This window comes from Oryza brachyantha, chromosome 2 (genome assembly GCF_000231095.2).
Source record: "Oryza brachyantha chromosome 2, ObraRS2, whole genome shotgun sequence".
Classification (NCBI taxonomy): Eukaryota; Viridiplantae; Streptophyta; class Magnoliopsida; order Poales; family Poaceae; genus Oryza; species Oryza brachyantha.
The window spans coordinates 1,574,774-1,587,388 of NC_023164.2; the positions used below are offsets into that span (position 1 = coordinate 1,574,774).

General features: G+C 39.2%; 2 protein-coding genes across 2 annotated transcripts; both read right to left on the reverse strand.

The window, feature by feature from the left end:
* Positions 1-2,457, reverse strand: LOC102706718. Its single transcript, XM_040520731.1, has 6 exons — positions 1,956-2,457; positions 1,060-1,113; positions 873-953; positions 683-752; positions 505-593; positions 1-414 (listed from the first exon to the last, which is right to left on the reverse strand). The coding sequence occupies exons 1-6, from the start codon at positions 2,157-2,159 to the stop codon at positions 280-282; spliced, it is 633 nt and encodes a 210-aa protein (XP_040376665.1). The 5' UTR covers positions 2,160-2,457; the 3' UTR covers positions 1-279.
* A 1,249-nt stretch (positions 2,458-3,706) lies between these two features.
* On the reverse strand, positions 3,707-10,150 carry LOC102701698 (protein arginine N-methyltransferase 5). Its single transcript, XM_006648234.2, has 22 exons — positions 9,869-10,150; positions 9,573-9,779; positions 9,170-9,259; positions 8,988-9,065; positions 8,787-8,875; positions 8,592-8,667; positions 8,399-8,485; positions 8,173-8,248; positions 7,769-7,863; positions 7,649-7,684; positions 7,482-7,550; positions 6,146-6,214; positions 5,804-5,857; positions 5,570-5,644; positions 5,282-5,374; positions 5,101-5,204; positions 4,944-4,992; positions 4,787-4,873; positions 4,583-4,688; positions 4,384-4,471; positions 4,198-4,291; positions 3,707-4,114 (listed from the first exon to the last, which is right to left on the reverse strand). The coding sequence occupies exons 1-22, from the start codon at positions 10,010-10,012 to the stop codon at positions 4,031-4,033; spliced, it is 1,950 nt and encodes a 649-aa protein (XP_006648297.1). The 5' UTR covers positions 10,013-10,150; the 3' UTR covers positions 3,707-4,030.
* Between the last annotated feature and the right edge of the window lie 2,465 nt (positions 10,151-12,615).

Below are 12,615 nucleotides of genomic sequence, written 5' to 3' on the forward strand. Positions count from 1 at the left end.
GGTTTCATAATTGGCCAAGTTCTCAAAGTGATGCATCGTAGTATAACATCCGTGAAAAGCAGATAATGTAAATGACATTTTTTTCTGACAGTTCATATTCATCTGGACGATCCGGAGCTTACAACAAAAACGTCCACATAGCAGTTACATGCGATCAGATATCACGAGAAATATGAGAACTTGAGTGCTCTAATAAAGTTACATGATTGACGCTAACACTGGGGAAAGCAGGGCAGTTACTTGCCTTGCTGATAATGCCAGGCTTGATGGCATTTGCTGTCACCTATCCTTGAGCTCTTCTTCAAATGCGCGCAGCTTCTCCCGGATAGGTGAAAGGAAGGACTTGAGGTCCTTGCAAATCTGCCTCTTGTTGTCGGATGTGAGGCCCTTGTCATCACTGAACCTTACTTCTACCTGAAATGGATGAGCAGAAGAAAACGCTGTATGGTTACAACAGGTTTTGATTATAATGGTATGGATTTTCACATAGAACAGAAGCTTTACCTCCAAGTCCTCCAGCTCACCAAAGGAGAACTCAGGAATGTCTAGATGGCCTTTGACCTTCATATTTTCTTCTTTAATCAGCCATTCACCTAATAAATATTATTAACCATTAGTACTAAACAAGGCATAAAGGAGAGACTAACTGCACATGTCAATTCTGAAACCGCATCAAATTTACCTTTAAATCTCAAGCTCAGTTCATAAGTATACCCTACTCTCTTCTTATTACGAACTGTGACCAGAAATGCCTGTTAAATAACAAAGGATATATTCACATATTAAACTAGCACCATACAGAAACTAGCAAACTAAAAAGGTTACCTAACTGTCACAAGTAAATTGAATGACCAGGTCAATATAGCACTTACATCACCAGTGCATTTAGAAACTCCATCAAGTGATGCCTTCCCAGTAGGGAATTCTAACGAATCTAAAGAACCCAACAATTCCTGTTGTTCAATTTAGGCAGCATAATCAGAGAAATTCAGAGACTGGACCAGCATGCTAACTTATATGCAAGCATTTTGCCAACAGTTTACCAGCAAACTACTGTACCTTTATCCTACTGTTAGCCCATGAATTGAGGTTCTTTTCCTCCCAGGTTCCAGCCTGCAAAAGTGCGAGCAACACATCAGAGCCCTATACATAGCAAATGAAGTAGTGCTACACTTGTACTGCTGCAACATACCACCAACTATGGTGACAACAAAAACAGCAAGCTTCAATTGTCCCAAACTAAAATGGCATGATTCATAGCATTTTCATAGTCAGTGACCCAAAAAGATGTATGCAACACATATTTAGTTATGACTTGAGTTATGAATCGTTAGAAAAGAGGTGACTCCTACATTTGCTCTAACCATCTGTCCACCTTAAGGTTATTCTGCATCTCTAGTTGCCTTGAACAAATATAAATTTTTCAATAAAACTGTTAACAAAAACACAGCTCCACCTACAAGTAACAAAATCTTATAAACTGCGATAGTACCAAATATATCATCTAAGTCCCAGATTAATTAAGGTTATGCTTTTGAACCTCGTAGCACATCAAAACACATTCAACCTAGATAAAACGTATCATATCAGCGACGGTAGACCATATTACACGGAGGACAGTCTGCAAGAGGAAAGAAATAGTGCTAGGAATGCTGGGTGTCTTGTGCAGATTAACAACGGATCAAAGCAATCAAAGAGAAAATGAGCCTAAACTATCATCGGCGGTTTGTCATCATCAACTCCAGCTCAGCATTTCCCCCCAAATCAATCAAAATTTAGCATGCCGAACGAACCAGTAGTGATTTAACAAGTTCTAACCCTAATGGCATGCAAATTCGTTCCAAAACATGTGGATGGTGAAAATATCTAAGACTTGTAAATACTAGGCCGTCGGACCAAGGCCAGTCCCAATCTGAGAAGAGAAACGAGGAAGAAATAAGAGGAGAGTCGCCGACCTGGTTCCAGACGGAGCCGAGGGGCGGCGGGTTGCCGTTGCCGTTGCCGTTGGCGGCCGCGGCGGAAGCAGGGTCGAGCTTGCGGGGGACGGGCAACGGCGCGGCGTCCCCGGTGGCCTCCCGCACCCAGTACCTATACGACGCCGCCGCCGCCGCCGCCTTCTCCCCCACCGCCGGCGCGGTCGCGGTCGCGGTCTCCTCCATCACCGGTCGGGCGGACGGACGGATCGAACCCCGCTGTCGCTGCGGATCTCCCGGCGGCTAGGCGAGGGCGAGGGCGAACGAGAGGGGGGGAGATCGATCGGTCGCCGAATTCCGGAATCCGGGAGAATGGTCAGAGAGAGAGGATGCTTCGGGAAGGTTCCAATTTTGGTCGGTCTCTCTCTCTCTCTCCCTCTCTCCAATTGGGAAGGAGAGGGGAAGTGTACGGTTTTGTCCGGATGCTTCGGGAAGGTTCCAGGCGCGGGCACTCCGTGTCCTTGGAAGCTTCGGGATTTCGCCAGTGATGACGTGGGCTGGGATGGCCAACCTCTTCGTTTGACTTGGAACTGGGCCTGGTCTTACAAATATCACTTTTAGGCGTTTTTATTTTACTTTAAAATAAGTTTATTTTGGAGTAATTATTGGAGTTTGCGGAATAAACGCATTGGTAATTGATAAGGTTGAGTATAATTATATTGTGATTGATAAAGTGAATGGTATTTTAGTCTTTTAGATCTTATATTGGTATGTGTCTTAGAGTGAAAAATAAATTATTTTAGGATGAATGGAGTATGATCGTAAGTATATTACTCGAGTTTAACATGTCAGATAAAGTTAGGAATAATTATATCGTGATTTGATAAAGCGAAGGTTATTTTGTTTTTTAGGTTTTGTATTGATTGGTGTATGACAAATGTAAAATAAAGTTATTTTGGGACGGAGTGAGTCTAAAATTCATAAGTGTCATTATTTAAGTTTAGCATGTTAGCGGAGGTTGTGACCGGTTAAAAGAACATAAATTTATATATTTTAGGATAAATGTGAGGAAACATTATGACTGGTTAGAAGAGAATATAAAGGTATATTTTAGGATAAATGTGAATGGGTTGAAATATTTTTTTTAAGGATGGAGAGAGTAAATGATCGGTGGTTATGATTAAATTAGATGAGAAAATATATGGGTATGATTGAATCTCTCTTTGATGGCTTGGTTATCGAGTACAGTGAGCTTTAGGAAACCTTTGCCATCATTCATCCTTACATGTGTAGATTTACAGGTATATGAAATTGTGTAAATATCAGTCTCCGGAAGTATTATCATATTTATCAGGGTTTACTTTGTACAGATGATTAAAAATACAAATTAACGGTCAGAATTGTATTCTTAATGATTTTGCCAATGTCCAAAATGACCAAAGGATGTACCCTTTTTTATGCTTACTGAGTTTCATTAATTTCCGTATGAAACCAAAATATAAAATAGCGTAAGAAACTTTCTAGCTGATGTCATACGCCAGAGAAGCTCTTTTTTCACGAATAAGTCCAACAGCATATTTACAAATAAAGAATAATTTATGAATAAAAATTTTATATACGTATTCATAGTGATCTAAAAACCAAAGCTGGAAAATAAACTTCAGTGAAAAAAACTAAATCAACTCCAAATTTAAGTTAAAAATTTAAATTTTGGATTATAAGTATAAGCCTACGCGAAAAGATGGGGTGGTAGTTTGCCTGCTCATGCCTCTTGATCATGTTCCAAAAAGACGCATCGGAAGGAAAAATCATTATAAAAAATTCGAGAATTCAAAACTTAACAAATCTAGCATGCAAAAGGATGAACCAACCAAAGAATTTAGGATACAACATTTTTGTTTTACTGGGTTCCTCTGGTCCTGCATCCAAGATGCGTTCCTTCCATTGTCAGTAATCACTTGCTTTTAAGACTGAAGAATCTCTCCCACGCAGCATCTGGTGGACAGCCACTCCACACAAGAAACCATAACATGGATATGCTCTTTCTCCTCTTTTCAAAAAAAAAAGGAACAAAGTCCTAGAAAGAAACAAAAACAGAACAAAACTGGATTGATGACTTATAGGCCAACCCAATATGATCGACCATTGCTGTTATGGATTGGTGATGGAGAAGGCGCCGTCACAGCCCACTCGTACCACACCTGCACCAATTGGGGCGATGAGTCTTCAACTAGGAGTATTGTGACATCTCATGATCAACTAGCACGACGAAAAACCACAGTACCTTTGTGGCAGCGCAGCATCGCCAAAAGTGCACTTCTATAGGCGACTTCAAAGGCACGTGTATGGGCTTTCTCAAAGGAAAGAAGATCGGGAACCTGATGAGATAAACAAATTTTCATATTGAAGGCCCTATTCAAGAACAGTTATTGGCAGCACATAAAAATCAGGTTTTGCCATTTCAGAGTACCAGCTAAACATGTTCGGTGTAGCTGTGTTTGGTTCAATTCCAAGATGAACATCTTTATACAGTACAGCATCGAAATATCCAGCAAATCCTGCCAAAATGATGGGAATGAGTATGGTCAAATTCTGCTAAATACACATGTTTCTGGCTTATGTACATACCGAAGTACAATCACAACTCACTAGTCTCACTAGCTACATACCGTGCACAAGACATGATCCCGTATCTGCTGGTATCTCAAATTTCAACTTAGTATACCTTTGGTTGTTAGCATTTGGTGAAGGATTTGGATGGTCAAAAGTAAAAACCTACATATTTTAAAATGGTGGCAATCAAATAAAAATTAGCTCATGGAAAAGGTAACATATCACAAAATGCGATAGGATATGCAACTGTGGTTGCTCACCGATTGTGTCGGAGCAAGTCTTGCTACTCGGTGTAACTTTACAACATATGCAGTCTCGAAATGTGCAATATCTTTATGTGCTTTGATCTGCATAAACCAAGTGACTTCAAGCTCCATACATATCATAATGTTATCACTGTGTAGTAGAGAAGCTTACATCGTTGTGTAGTTTTGATGCCGTTATTGGTTCAATAAAGCTAGTGTATCTGAAAAGTACATAAGTTATCATAATGTTATCAAATTGGATTGAAATCTAGAGTTTAAATGATCCAGGAAAGATGTAGATGTAGAATAAAGACGGAAAAGGCCAGTACGATGAAGGAATAGAAATCCCATCTGGCTTCAAGAACCTCTGAGCACCATCTAGACACTCAGGAGATAGTTCATTGTCACCAAAGGAACCAAGCAACTCACTGACCTGTACCATATTTACAAGTAAGCCATTTGTTTAATCACTTTCAAAAGATATAAAATGTCCATTTATAGCATACATACCAAAATATCTGCTTTCTCAGGGGCATCCCAGCACCGCATGTCACTTGAAATTATAGTAACCAAGCTTTCCCATCCTTCCAATTTGATCAAACTCTGATTCACCCCCCAAAGCACATCAGGTCGTCATCATGTAATCATACTCATACATAAAGGATAAACAGGAGGAAAAACCATCAACAAAACGTAACGACAGAGGATTGCATCAATGATCACACTGACAAGCTATCCACATTTAATAAATGATCTGAGAACGAAAATGAAAATTGGTGTATTTGTTGAATAACTCACGTGAAGGGTGATAACAGCATTAGGATTTTTCTCAACAGCATATACTTTTAGCTTGCGGCCAGTTTCCTCAGCAGCCTGCATTAAATATGAAAGCATATTCACTTATTTAGCTACATGGTTGTGAAGTATGGACATGAAGAACAATAGCATGCATTGCAACCACATTACTTAAGCACAAGAACATTCATCAAGACTTTTGGTAAGTTCAGAAGCTTCATTACAAAAGGCACCCACCTGTAATGACGCTCTCACTAGTGGTCCCCGGCCTGCTCCAACAACCATCAGCACCTTTATGGAACATTAAATTTAAGTTAAATCATGAAATTCTAAAATATATGAGAAAACAGAATTAGATTAATGATATGAAACAGGTTCAGTACTTATCTACATGATGCAGGAAATGGAAAGGCACAGAAAAGCTATTAGCCTAGAAATGTTATGAATACAGCACAGTTAACCGCTACTTGATGCTATTAAAACAGTGGGTTAATTGCAACAAGTAGCAGTAGGCAATGCAGAAATACGACATGGTTTGACAATTAAATAGAAAGATAAATATTCAAGGCCCAATCTTACTGTTTTTGTTGTTGAGACTTCATCATCTGAAACTCTGTCAACCAATGCCTTAGCAATTGCTCTTTGATACTGTTCATATGATGGCAAACAGAGAATCATTAATAGGACCAACAATGGTATTAGAGTTTATGTTGAACAACCCAGAAAAAAAAAGGAAAGGAAACCCCACATACAAAAAAAATCCAGGATAAGTTTTACCAATACGCATGTCTCTAGCTAGCAAGCATTGTGTCTGATTCATAGTTAAAAGTCACTGCCGGGAAACTACGGTAAGCACGGAGTATGGTAACTGTCACTGTTATCCAGCTAAATGTATACAGCCCCATCACTGTACAGAGAGCACAACATGCATAATCTGACTACTACATAGACCACGGTGACTAGCACTTTGTTGATATTAAGGGGATAAGAGTCCATGCAGGCTAGTGGGCATGAGAACATGTCTTCTTTGTGGTTTCTTTGCTCAAGATTACCTTGTTTGGTCCAAGACAGCTTATACCATGCGAACGGGGGGAAATGTCAAGTCATGTGGTGGGCCTAGCTGTTAATTGTATTTTTTTAATGGCCATATCGGCAAAAGAGTGATTTTGCAATCTTTGGAGAGGCATTGGAACTAGAGATGTCAACAGAGCCCCACAACCCGAAACCCGATGGGTTTTTACTCTATTAGGAGTCATATATGATCTAATTCTTATACCCATAGGTTTATTAATGGGGCAAAATCCTTACCCGTTGAGTACATAGGTATGGCCATGTTCTTTAGTCACATGTACCAACTAACCCATGGGTAAAAAAACCCGCATGTGGAGCCTCTATTCTAGTTTGACTATATGGAATTATTATCTAACTTATTCATTTTGAATAATGGCGGTATGATTTGTTCAATTTCTTTTGAACATTAATGTTAAAATTATTGTTATCTAAACATGATTTTGATAGTTGGTTGTTATAATCATCTAATTGCTGTGTAAAATAACATTTGCTCCAAGTTAATGATATGGGTAGGGGTATGGGTATGGGTATGGGTATGGGTATGGGGAGAATTTTATACCCACATGTGGGTATGGGTATTGAAGCAGGAATTTTTTGTTATCGTGGGTATGGGTACAAGGTAACAAAACCCGATGGATATATATCCATTGCCATCTCTAATTGGAACAATTACAGACTTTAGAGTGGCATTTTTCGTAGGGGCGATCTTTGGGATTGAAATTATTTGATTTTCTATAAAAGCAAGAAGCAGTAACCAGGAATGTCCAATTCAAAATTTGCTGTCACTCTAAACTAAAAGAGTTCATAACAACAATTAAATATATTCTAAAGATATAGCATAAACCTGGGTATACTTCACGGTGTCCTTCTCAAAAGTCTCATACGTCTGAGCTTCCAAATTGTCCATTAGAGGCTGCAAGAAAAGGTAACATTATGACAGAGGCAAGGGCTAAACCATAATAAGGAGGGGAGGCGCTCTGGGCAAGCAAAATATGTTGATCCAAAAATTACCTGGAGAGGAGATTGCAGGAAATCCCTATAATTGATCTGAATAAAAACAAATAAATTCAAGGATGAGAAAACTCTCATTTAATGAGTCAAATCAGAGAGAGAGTCTGATAGAATGGATACCTCAAAGCGTTCCTGTTCAGGAAGTGGATCCATCCTCTGATATATGTAAGCAATGTAGTCAAGGTATGGGCTCAATGCATGCCGAACAGCAGTATCTAAGACAACAATTCAGGTGATATATAAGTCATGTGCTGAAAGAGTGCATTTTGCAGTGAGCATCAGAAATTCAAGCAGATAGTTCAACGCAAAGGCCAGGAAAATAATAGAATGCTAACTAGGATGGGTTCTAAATTTCATGTCAAGTTCTGATTTTTTATATCTGAATTTTTTGCGAAGTTAACTTTGAGGGCACCATTCTTACTTAAGAACATAATGAAATGTAAATTCAGTTCACGTATAATAATGTGTGGCTGAAGTATATAAAAGACCAATAAATTATAAATCTCAAATTTTGCAAGAATTACCTTCAGTGTGGTTTTCATCACCTGAGAGCACTCCTACTTGGGATACATTATGATTTGATTTCCCAGAGATTATAACCTAGAGAAAAACAAAGGGTGGAAAATCAGAGAGAATGTGATGCTCTTTGAAGCATAGAACAGTATATGAGAAAAGGAGGCACCCGTGCATTGGGTTCTTAACTCAAAATATGAGGAGGAATGATAGAAGGAAGCATAACAAGGAACACACCTGAACTGAATGGTTAAAAAATCCAGTAAGCAGCTTCTGATGGCGCTTTGACAAGCAAGGATAACCTCTGGCATTTGTCAGAAAAGCCTGTGGAAAGAAAATTGTTTAGTGATCAAAATCATGCAGTATATGTTCTTATCTCCAAAGAAAGGAGACTGCATATCATCATCAATTGAGTAAATTGTATGGTTACATTTGTTTGAATAATTGCAGCTCTTACAGGCTCCCCAAACCACCGCCCTAGTGAGTTCATAGATGGCAGTGTGCTCCTGATAAGTGAATAGCCAACCTTTGTAATGAAAACCAAAACTATAACATGATAGATTAATTATCAGTGACATCTTCACTTGGAAGAAAGCACTTGGTGTAACAATGCAAGATCACTTACAAAACATCAAGCGCTACACACAATTGGCTGCTATGCTCACATAATAGTCGAAATGAATTCCACCATTCCCAAGAGTCTACAGTATCACTCTGCAATTTAAAAGGGCACATAAGAGTGATAATTACCCAGCATGTGCACATACTAATCCTTAACAGCCTGCTGCTTAACAGTTCAGGCCATTCCTGAATTTCAGAAATTTACCATGATGCTACTACTTTTTGCTTCATCATGATCTTCATCCATAGGCTCAGACTTCTCCAGAGGTATCCTAAGCCACAGCTTAAGAAATACAGAGAACAAACAAAAGCTAAATGTTCATCAAATTGAAACATATATAACACGCACGATGTACAACATATGTAATTGAAAATGGAGGAACATACGTGCATATTGGTCAGGCCTTGCAAAATATGATTCACAACTCTAGCATAGTTGGCACAAGAAGATCTCTTAGGAGGAGGAAGAACACATGCCTGCAAGAGAATGCACACAATTACAGGGATTTGGACCATGTTTTTTAGAATTAAGTATATAAACCGGTCCCGTTCACAAACATGCCAAGGGCATATATGATTTTGAACCTTAGACCTGGTGAAAAAAAATGAGTTTGAGCCTTATAGGAATTATATTCTAGTTTCTTGTTAATAATTACACAGTAACAAGCTTCAAATATGCATGATTGGTGGAGGACTCTTCAGAGACATCTCCTTGATGTGCAATATCTATCAATTAGAAACTTCCATTAAAGATTTAATAAATTTGAGAAATGCATCGAATCCAATGGACCTGCAACGAGAGATGAGACGCCCACGCAATCTCCTGCTTCAGAGTGACCTCGGAGTCCAACCGGAGCTGCTCGTCCTCCGAATCCAAATCAATCCATTCGCTGATCTTCCCGACGATGTGGCTGCTCCACTGGGACGGGCCCAGGACGAGGTCCGACGCCGCCACCGGAAGGACGGCCCCGGGCGAGGGCCGGTAGTCGGGATCAACCTGCAGCGGCGGGGAGGACGAGCCAGTTTCAGCGCGGGAGGCACACGAGGGCAGCGGCGACGTGGCGGAGGCGGTAGCGGAGTACTGACGAGGGGCGCGAGGAGGAAGTCGAAGGCGGAGGAGAGGGAGTGGGAGAGGACGGCGGGGAGCTCCTCGCCGGCGGGGAAGTCGAGCACCTCCACCCCGCAGTAGCGGGAGTCGCTCTTGTCCCCCGCGCGCTGCCCCAGCGGCATCTCCGTCGCTTTTGCTCCTCCTGCTCTCTGGTTCTGCCGGCCGACCTCCGCCGCTCACGCCGCCGCCGGGGATGGGCAGGAGCGCTTGCTGGGGTTAGGGTTTAGGGCTTTGGTTGGCGGAGGAGAGGAAATTAGGGCTTCAGAGTACAGACTCCTTCAGATATTACTCAAGTTGAAAATTGTTTTTATGTTTCGTATTCGTATTTTACTGTAGGTATTATTTGAAGAGGAAAATTATTTGCATTTGATAGTTTCCTTGTTGAGTTAAGCATAAAAAAATCATATTAATATATATCTTTTCTTAGCTTGTATAAAATGTTTTAGCATTTATTGGAGTTGTTTTGGTTACTTCTAAAAATGAGAGTTCACTGGTGTGTCGGACCCCATACGTAAATGAGAGTTCAACTAACTAATGTAACTAAACACATGCGAGAAAAAAAATAAAATATGATGTTTTATTATTGGATAACAAGAAAAACAAAAATTTTGATATTTACCTTCAAATTGAATTTTAAATTTAATTTTAGAGATATTTCAGGTTTTTTCATTGGAGTCTATTTTCTAACATTTGCTTTAAGGTTGGCAAGGACACTAATGAGCTAGGTTACTCTAGTAACCTTGGTGTGAATAGAAGACATTTTGGTGATGAGCATGTTGCTAAGGCCTTGTTTAGTTTTCAATATTTTTTCCTAAAAATATTACATCGAATCTTTGAACACCTAAATAAATCATTAAATATATATGAATATTAAAACTAATTACATAGTTATGGAGGAAATCATGAGACAAATCTTTTGAGTCTAATTAATACATGATTAGTCATAAGTGCTACAGTAACTAACATGTACTAATGACAGATTAATTAGACTCAAAATATTCGTCTTGCAGTTTCCAGACAGAATCTAAATTTTGTTTTATAATTAGACTGCATTTAATATCTCAAATGTGTAACTGTACGCGTTGATGTGACCTTCTTCCCAAATTTTTTTTAAACTAAACGCAGCCTAAAGTTGTTTTGGTCCTAGAGGATTGATGGGGGAGAAGTGCACTTTTCACAGCCAAAATATCCATCCAGGTCACTAAGAGCGTACTTGTCCAATTGACACGTCAAAAAATCTCACATCATTGTGCTTTTTTCTAAAAAAGAACTTTTATCCACTCTGCTAGTCCCTTGCCCAAGGTTTCTAGCATGGCAAGGTTGTCCCATAAGGCAGAAAAAAACCAATATTAAAAATCAAATTTCAAAGGTTTATTTTAAAAAATTGTACTCCTATTTGTGTTGAGGGTTTGAACTTAAAATGCCCCAAACGAGTATATTTTCTTTGAGTACATATTTATGGATATATTCATAGCCATAAGATGATGATGATGTCTCATCTATTCCTAGATAGTAGTAGTGTCTAATTCTCTCCATCCCAAAAGACTTTATTTTTAATATTCCTCGCATATAACTATATAAGGCTAAAAACCTAGAATGTCGATCACTTTGTCAAACCTCAATATACTTCCCTTTATATCTTTAGATCCTAATACATTTGTCTTCTAGATCTATGGTGGAACCAAGCTTAGGGCAAGGGCTTAAGCCCTAGGGTTGTCAACTTAGGTCCCTGTAAATTATGTCAAAACTTACTAAAATTTAAAATTTTAACAAATTATCGCACTTGAGCCCTACTCTTGGCCTATTCTTGGTTCCGCGCCCTGTTCTACACCATCAAACTTCAATAATAACTATAAAAAATAAAGTCTTATGGAACAAAGAAAATGAGCTATCAATAAAATCTTTTGGGACAGAGGTATTTCTTTTGTTAAAATAGATGACCGCCGCTAACTTTTTGACCATTCTTATTAAAACAATTATACAAATATGTAAAGATATAATTTATAATTATAATATACCAAGTAAAAAATCCAATCACAACAAAATAAATAATCACACAAATTTTCTAAATACGATAAATAGTTAAATATGCATAAAAAACAACTATCTTATGTATTAAAACACAGTCAGTATATTATATTACGAGACTGATATTTTTCTCAACGTAGTGTGCTTCGGTATACCAATCGAATTTTGGTTCCAACCTCTATTCAAACTTCCAACAACCGATCCAGCGTCACACAACCTTCCAGGCAATCAGCTCCACTGTTCCTTCAGACTTGGGCAGTTGGGCCCTGCCATGTCATGCAGCTCATCAGCATGATGCTGCTGACGTGTAGCCGATGAGGAAAGGCACCTCCTGCGGCCCGTACCTGACAGCTTAACAGATTATTTGTCACCATCGATGCACCATGCTGTCCTCATTAGTTTAACTTCTGCTCCCCTAAAATTTGCTTGTTCAAGGAGGTTACCATAACCAATGCACATTAGGGTTAGTTTAATCATCTCTCACAGGCTCTCCATGACGACTGTAAGAAAAGCAATTAAAGAAACAAACAAAAACGGACAGAAGCAGCAGCAAGAAAAAGAACAGCAGCAGTCCAGTCCAGTGGGCAGATTACCAAGGCGTTTTGAGCGTTCCAGAGTGGAGTAGTGGGGAATATATAGCCTTTTTATGCATTGCTTTTTTTTTTTCCTTTTGTGCCTTCAAATCTCGTCCCCTCTG